Raw genomic sequence first — 8498 nt, forward strand, 5'->3', positions numbered from 1 at the left:
ACTGGTGAGCTGCTGAGGGGTGAAAGGGCATCCTGCAGTTTTTAGATGAAGCAGAAATGAAAGGCTGGAGTCTTAAAAATCTCAATCTAGTCTATCTTTCAAAATTAAAAATTAACTCCCACTTTGCTAGGTATTTGCCACTGAAATTTAACCTCTGTGTTGGTTCTTATAAACTCAAAAATACAGAGATCAGGAATTTGGTAGGAAACTGAATGCTGAAAGCCTATTAAAAAAAAAAAGCAAAAAGCCTAAAATGTCAAATGGCCAAGTAAGATGTTTACAATGTAACATTTTAATCCAAGCACTTATAAGTAGTAGTTGAAATGAATGGATGCAGTAAGAATGGATGCATGTTGGAAAAATGTAGCATATTTGCTACAACATAAAGTAAAACTTCATAACGAGATTATGAAAGTGATTTTTATTACTTTGGTAATGGTGTCCGGTTATAGGTAATTACAGATACAGAATTTTTTCATCTGGTATATCAAACAAAGATACATTTTAACGCTGTGTTGCTGTATTTGAGTTACGACGAAGGATGACAGCTGCTCTGTACATGTTGGAGGCATACACGATAAAATACAAAAATAAGAAAAGGCTAAATAAAAAGTTATCGTTGAGCTATAAACATCTACTAAAGTACCACACAGTGCGTCATAGCTAAAAACATACAAATTAATATAAAGGCTATGCAGCTATCTGATCTAATATAGATCTAACAAGGAAATATTAAGGCCGTAATAGCATTTCACAGGTGAAGGCTAAGTTCTGAGACATGAAAGCTTTCGGAGGGGGAAAAAGAAAGCCTTCAGATAACCCACAAAACACACCTGAGACGTCTTTTTGTTTGGGAAAAAAGTGATCTTCTTGCAAAGTCAAAGCTTCGGTATATCAAGGAAGCATTTAAGAAATAATATACTTTAACTATCACAGTAACCTGGAGTTGATATTCTGACTACACTAGTGACCAGCGAATACATTCTTTCTCTGGAAGGAATAAAATAAGATTTTCTGATTAAACCAGTAGCCAGATTATTGTAGCCTCCAAGTTTGGTTAGTTGTATTTGTTTCTTTTTGGTTTTGCTTTCCCTCCTTTAACTAGAGTATAAAATAGAGAATAACCTAGTTGTATTTAAATAAGCCAGGTAGCCTCCAAGAGCCCACCTCACTTCCTCCTACGTAGCATAGCTTCTCCATCGCCAGAAGTCCCAGACGGACTGAGCCTGCGTCCGTACCAACAGATCCTAGCACATCTGCACTTGGTTGGCTTAATGAGGCATCCAGATTGGTACGTGATTACTCTTGGTACCACACACGTCTCAGAGTAAGCGGGCTAGGGCAGCCTAAAATCACTGTCTCGGCCCTGCCTAGGGGTGGGGGGGGTAATCACGTTTTGGAATAGCTGTGTGACAAAAAAAATTTTAATGTAGTGAGTAAGCCTTATGTCTACAGCTGGTTTTAGTGCCTTTAAAAATACCGGCACAGTTCTCCATACTCAAGAGGTAGAGTGATGAGATTTTATTGATTAAAATTATATGAAATGTCTATTAATAAAAGAATTCCAAATTGCAAAATAGATCTGTGTTGTAGACATGGTTTTTTTTTTTTAGTCTACTTGGGATTTAAAGGCGGTCCATGAAACATCTTTTTTCTAAGTGTTCATATTCCAAATTTCGTGCTTCAGATGAACTAATTTGGAATGCGTGGGGAAAGGCCTAACCATATTTCTTCCTTTTCCTTTTTCACTTTTTTTCTCACCACCCTTCGCACAGCCAGACACTCCTCCCTTTGTAATTCTGATTAAAAGATTCCAAAAACCTTAATAGAATGTAAGAAGCAGTAAACCTTCAGAACATGGGCTACCTTCCTGCAAGTTCACAGCAACGCAAGTCAAAGCTCCAACCTTCACTTTGAACTTTCACCATCTTCCATTTGTCTTGGGTTTGTTTTAAAGGTTTTCTGGCTCTTTACGTAAGCGGAACATACGTATTTTGTTCAGGCTTCATGTTTTCAGTTACCAAAGTGCTCACGGGGCAGCCTTCCTGAACAGCATGTCTCACCTGATCAGCTCCCATGGAATGTGATGTAATCTTCAAAACAGCCTCCCAACACTACCTTCTGATTCTGACTTTCCAAAACACAGACATGAATGCTATTTTTAAAAAATCATTTAAGAAACTAGGCCTATTATGATGGGAATTCCCCCCCCCCACCCTGGTTCTCTAATAAAGACAACATCTAGATAATTCATTGCATTTTTCCCTATTCATCAGGCAGACATGGGTTAAATTTCTCTGCCTTGCACAGACTAATGGACAGATTTCCAGGAACTTCAACTGAACTCAACAATAAAAAGTTATCGTTGAGCTAAATTTTAATGGCTTTAAAATTTAATTAAAATTTAAGCATGCCAAGAGTTTGGAATTATATTAACTACATCGATTTCACAAGAAGATTCTAGATTATGAATGTAATTTTAGAAAATATGTTGTAAAGTAATAAGGAACACATCTTGGAGATCCAATTTTGAGATTTTTCAGTTCTCATTCAAGTTACAGATAAGAGAATGGACTTTGCTTTCATTTGGTTTCCATGATGTCAAAATAGGCTCATTTCACGTATTTGAGCCCTAATTGGTTGAATTGTACTTTTTAATTTGTCTTTCTTTTGGAAAGACGTACATTATTCAAACTTATCTTAACCAAAATAACTAATACTATATAATAGTCCAATAACATACATACTGGTTATGAATAACTATCTATGTAAATATATTGAATAGTATTTGGTGACTTTTTTTAACCTATGAGACTTACTGAAATCAGTGCATTATGATCATATAATATAAACCTTAGCCGGGCTGGTAAATCTTTTTTTTTTTTCTTCTCATCATTGAAATTCTGTACTTTGGCAACAATAGAGGTATGACTTCGGCCTGGAGTTTTTTACATTTCAACAACTTACACTTTAAAATTCATAATAAATCATTGAAGCCTCCTATAATCACTGAATCAACCACTATTAATTTCTTTGTATGCAAATGACTTTATGATTTAGGCAAAAAAGAGAAAGCCTATCAGTAGGCAAAGAGACAAACCCAGCCGACCTCAACTATTTTTGATTGAAGAGGTGCGAGAGGGATTTCTGGTCTGGACCCTTTTCCCTTTCCCCCTCCATCCCATGTCTCACACGGAAATTATTTGCCTCTGCGTATTCAACAAAACATTCTGGAACTTCGCTTACTACGGTTTTCTGCGGAGCAGACTCGGCGCCGGAGCGTCGGTCTTGGACGCCGCCCGCAAAGGCCGGGCTGCGGGGCCTCTTCTCCGTTAGGTCATTGCGCGCATGCGGGTTCCAGCTCCCGAGGATGCTCCCCGAGAGCCCGTAACGAGCGCTCGATATTGTGTCGGAATTCCGGGACCCTTTAGTTCCTGGGCTGCGAACCCGCCCAGGCGCCCCCTCTCCGCCCAGCGCTCCTCTGACACGCGGGCGGCACTTCGTCTGCCCGTCGGTGGGTTTCTGTTCACTTTAGAGGCGAATTGAGAAAGGGGCCCAGAGGCGCTAGAAAAGTCTACCCCCCACCCCCCACTCTTGAGTACGTCTGCAGCTTGAACTTGCTTCTGGCTTCTCACTGGCAGTCCTCCTCGGCCCGTAACTTCTGGACAGCGCCGTCGAGGAGCTCCATGGACTCGCGGAGAGTGACGTTGATTCTGAATGACTTGGGTTTAATGGTCAGACCGTAATTAAAATCCATCTTCGAGGGTTCGTCGGGATTGGCCTTGAAATTGCACTGGTGAGCCAGGATGGAAGTGAAGAGAAACAGCTGCATCTTGGAAAGCTCTTCCCCGATGCACCGCCGTTTGCCCACCGAAAAAATCATCACGCCGCTGGCCAGGTCCTTGTCGATGAAGCCGTCTTTGTCCAAGAACCGGCCCGGGTCAAAGCGCTCCGGGTTAGGCCACTTCGCCGGGTCATGATTCACAGACCACTGGTTAACAAAAACCACCGTGTCCTTGGGAATGTGGTAGCCCAGGACAGAGGCGTGGGTGGTGGTGGCATGAGGAATGGTGACGGGCACGAAGCTGGAGAAGCGCATGGCTTCATACAGAAAGGCCATGACGTAGGGCAGGTGGGGCTGGTCGTCCAGGCAGGGGAGCCGGGCTCGACCCACGACCCTATCCAGTTCGGCCTGGACCCGAGCCTGCACTTCAGGATACCTGTCGGGTTGTTAGAAGGAGAAAATAAGTGAGGCAAATGAATTCTCCTCTCATCTGGAAAGCACACGACCATTTAATTCCACTTTCTTTATCTGAATCACTGGCTGAACTAACACTGCCAGGCCCCAAAGAGAAAAGAATCCCAGCTTCCTAATTTTCACTAAATTACAGGATGGATAAATTAATAGTTACGTTTCCTGTTATAAGCCTCACACGGCTGATGTTCTCCTTCCCACCATAAGTTGAAAACAGTCTTAAGGTGTCTAGCCTGAAGAAGCTCCTAACAGACAAAGACAACTTCTCCATGAGGCACAGCAGACAGTGCGAAGGACCCACAAAACTTTTCAGGGGCCCATGAAAATGTTTTCATTTCATTCAAAATCAGAACAAGAAAAATAGAACTGTTAGGTCAAAGAAAATGTTTTAATATGTAATTTTAACATATTTATCTTTACTCCAATGTAGCAATAAAATGTCATTAAAAATCTCTTACGGGGTACACCGTCTACAGAGGCCTAAGTGCCCAGGCCCACAAAAGTAAAAAAGCAGCCCCCAAAATGAATCCTTTTTCCCCACTCATGTCCCAGGGTAATTCTAGCACATACACTGCTCTCACCCTGCACAAACTTTATCCTGATAGATAAAGCTACACTTCTTCTCAATTTAAATTTAAAAGGAAATTCCCAGGGGCGCCTGGGTGGCTCAGTCATTAAGCGTCTGCCTTTGGCTCAGGGCATGATCCCAGCGTTCTGGGATGGAGCCCCAGCCCGGCATCAGGCCCCTCCGCTGGGAGCCTGCTTCTACCTCTCCCACTCCCCCTGCTTGTGTTCCCTCTCTTGCTGGCTGTCTCTCTCTCTCTGTCAAATAAATAAATAAAATCTTTAAAAAAATAAAAAATAAAAGGAAATTCCCAATGTTCAAGAGAGAACGGTACAAACTGTAATGCTTATTCGCTGTTGGTAATACAAATAGTTTGTCCTTTTGGAAAACAAAATCTGAGTACAAAGCAAGATGCAGAAGGGTAACTCCCCCCCACTCTTTTTAAACCCAGTAATCCATGCCTAGAAATATATGTGCAGGAAACAACAGGTACAAAAATATGTAACTACAACGATAGCCGAAATTTTGAAAATGAAATCGACAACATTACAAGAAGTGATCATGTATAAGGGTGCTATTATGACAAAAATACTAGGGAGCCATCAAAAATCACCAAAATAAAGTTTAAAAGACAGGCAAATGTCCATTACAATAAGTGAAAATGTCAGAAGTTAAAAAAAAGTAAATAATTATTGCATCTCTGAAAAAAATTTAAGCATGTATGGTATGAAATTATGGATGATCTAAAAATTGCTTCATGAGTATCATACTTTAGGGTCTGCAAACTTGTTCATGAAAGGCCAGAGAGTAAACATAAATGTGATTTGCCAACCTCCGTCATACTGTCTTTTCACTAAAAATAAGAAAAACGTATTCATCAGCAATATTGAATTGAAAGTGACTCCAAAATTGTTTTATTTACTTTTGCTGCCCAATTCAGTTTCTGATTTAAAAAAAAAAAAAGGCAGTTTCAAAAGATGATATGGTGGGATGCAAAGGGCCTATTGATCTCATTTGGGGATGTCTTCTTTCTGATCTCTTACTGACTTCTTTGTGTCTGATTTCTGCTCATTGCGCATGTGTTTCTGTGCTCTTAGTACTGAAAAGCAGTTAAATATACAAAAAATTCAATCTATAAAAGTAGTTGCAGAGGATCTCAGGGCATATAGGTTGCAGGATTCTAATAAGAAGCGAAGCAGTCTTTGCCTTCCAATTTCTGGATTGCCAGCAAATTCAGTAACCCCCACCGCTGCCTTCCGCGCCAAGAAATGGCCCAACCAGGGCTTCAGGTCTTCCAAAGCAACCAAGATGTGCCTTGAAGGAGACATCTGCCCCTGGAGCAGGGTTGCCAGACAAAAACAGGCTGCTCTGTTAAATCTAAATTTCAGATCAACAGTGGTTTAATCTTTTAGCAAGAGCATGTCCTGTGTGAATTTTTTTTATTTTCTAATAAACCCTCTCCCAGCAATCCGTTTGCTTCCTGCGTGCGGAGCTTCCTTGAGCTCTGCGACCGTAATCCAGGTGGACACTGCCGACCAGTTTGGCAACCGAGCCGGGCCCGGGGACCAGAAAAGTCCGTCCGCAGACCCCTCCTGGATACCCGGTTTGCCTTTCGAGACGCCGCTCTGCGCTCCGTGAAAGTGACTGCTTCTCCGGTTTGTTACCCGGACACTTCCGACACAACTAGCGCGGCCGCTTCGTAAACCCAGCGCAACCAGCTAGTTTCTGGCCGCCTTCCTAAAGCTTCCGCGCCGAGTAAGCGCCGCCGAGCGCTCCCTCTGCCCGGGAACAAAGCCCGGACGCGCGGCTGGATTGCAGCGCCGGGGCTGGGCGGCCTCTGAGCTGCTCCCGGACTGGCCGAGCCGATTAGCGGCTGTGTTTGTTTAACGTATTTCCCGTTACCCTTTCTTTCGGACCCGTGCCAATTCTGCTTCTGCTGTGCCAAGGAGGCAGAGATCGGGGCTGACCTGCGGACACTTAAAAGATCTTGCCTTTCAGGGGGTTCTCACAAATTTGTCCCCACTTGGAGAGGTAGCGAACGCCAAGATCAAAGACGCTGGCGGTCCGGGCCCGGCTGGGTAGGGGGCGCGCGCGGTCTCCGCCCGCACGCTGCCTTCCTTCCCGAGCTGGGCTTTTGAGAGGTGGGGACCTGGCGCCGAACCCCCAACCCTGGGCGTTCGTCGCGACCTCAGCATATTCTAGTCCTACCCCGCCTTTTACAGGGGAGGAAAGGCAGGCCCGGCCCACACCTCCTGGAGGCTTTACCTGGTGAAAAGGACGAGCAGCCACTGCAGCGCGGTGGAGAGCGTGTCCTGGCTGGCGCCGAAGATATCGGTGACAGTGGCCGGCACGTACTCCAGGTCCAGCCGCGCGCCGCCGTCGTCTGAGCCCTCCGCCGCCTCCGTTCCCGCCGAGAGGATGAAGGCGTCCATCATGTCGCGGGGGCCGGCCCCGGGCTGCAGGCTTTCGCGGTGCCGCAGGAACTTGTCGAGGACGAAGTTGCTGAAGTTGCGGTTGAGCTGCTGGAACTCGCGGAAGGCTGTGCGCACGGGGTTGGGGAAGCGCTGCAGCCAGGGCAGCACGTCCACCAAGCTGCCCGCGCCCACCGTGCGCCCGAACTCCTCGTTGTGGCTGAGCAGCTCGCGGAACTCGGCGTCGTCGTGGCTGTAGCGGCAGCCGAAGCACACGGCGCTCATGACGTTGGCCACGGCCACCACGGTCAGCGGCCGCGGGTCGAGGAAGGCGCCGCCCGCGCTACCGCGCACCAGCAGCGCCACCAGCTCCCGCGCCTCGCCCAGCACGTGGCCCTCGAGGACGCGCCGGCTGCGCGGCTGGCGCGTGGAGAAGGCCCGCATGGTGCTCTGCGCCGCGCGCCGCTGCACCTTCCACTGCTGGGAGTACTGGCCGAAAGCCAGGCTGCGGCCACCGGACACCCAGCGAAAGGAAGCGAAGCGCGGCCGGTCGGCGAAGGCGGCGCCCTGCTGCACCAGCGCCTGGCGGATGGCGCGCTCGCCGTTCAGCACCACCACCGGGCAGTTGCCCAGGCGGATCTGGAAGACGTCGCCGTAGCGCCGCGCCAGGCGCGCGAACGAGAGGTGCGGCGCGGGGCCCATCGCCGCCGCGTTTCCGATCAGCGGCCAAGCGAAAGGGCCCGGTGGCGCCGACCCCCGCTGCCGCCGCTGCTGCCGCAGCAGCCACTGGCCCACGTGCACCGCGGCCAGCACCGAAAGGAGCAGCAGGAGCGTGGTCTGCTGGGACGACAGCGCACTGGGCTGCAGGGGAGCGTCGGGACCGAGGCTGGTGGCCATGCTGGAGAGAGAAGGGCGAAGGCGTGACGCTCAGGTGTGCCGAGAAGGGAGCTGGCGCCCCACGCCCCTACGCCTGGCGTCCGGCTACAGTGCGCCGGTGGGAAGGGAGGAGGTCGCGCGTAGGACAGGGCAGGGTAGGGCGGGCTCACTGGGGAAGCAGCAGAGGACGCTTCTTCCCATCCCAAACCCATTCCCCGAAGGAGAAGGCAAAGAGCGTGTCTCCACCTCTCTGTGACCCGCACTCTCGGTCCCCACCTCAATCCCCAGCTGCGTAACGGTTCCAGCAATTCGGGGACAACCCGGAGGGCATCAAGACGGAGGCGCTCAATTCCTTCTCAGTGTCTACCACCCCGGCCCCCCCCCCCCCCCC

At 47.8% G+C, this 8498-nt stretch overlaps 1 protein-coding gene across 1 annotated transcript; it reads right to left on the minus strand.

Moving 5' to 3' along the window:
- Nucleotides 1–1081: 1081 nt before the first annotated feature.
- LOC103671894 (cytochrome P450 1B1) lies at nt 1082–8161 on the minus strand. The gene is made up of 2 exons (XM_040623121.1): nt 7086–8161; nt 1082–4220 (listed from the first exon to the last, which is right to left on the minus strand). The coding sequence occupies exons 1-2, from the start codon at nt 8126–8128 to the stop codon at nt 3632–3634; spliced, it is 1632 nt and encodes a 543-aa protein (XP_040479055.1). The 5' UTR covers nt 8129–8161; the 3' UTR covers nt 1082–3631.
- Between the last annotated feature and the right edge of the window lie 337 nt (nt 8162–8498).

Source organism: Ursus maritimus, unplaced genomic scaffold (assembly GCF_017311325.1).
Source record: "Ursus maritimus isolate PB19 unplaced genomic scaffold, ASM1731132v1 scaffold_6, whole genome shotgun sequence".
NCBI classification, from domain to species: Eukaryota; Metazoa; Chordata; class Mammalia; order Carnivora; family Ursidae; genus Ursus; species Ursus maritimus.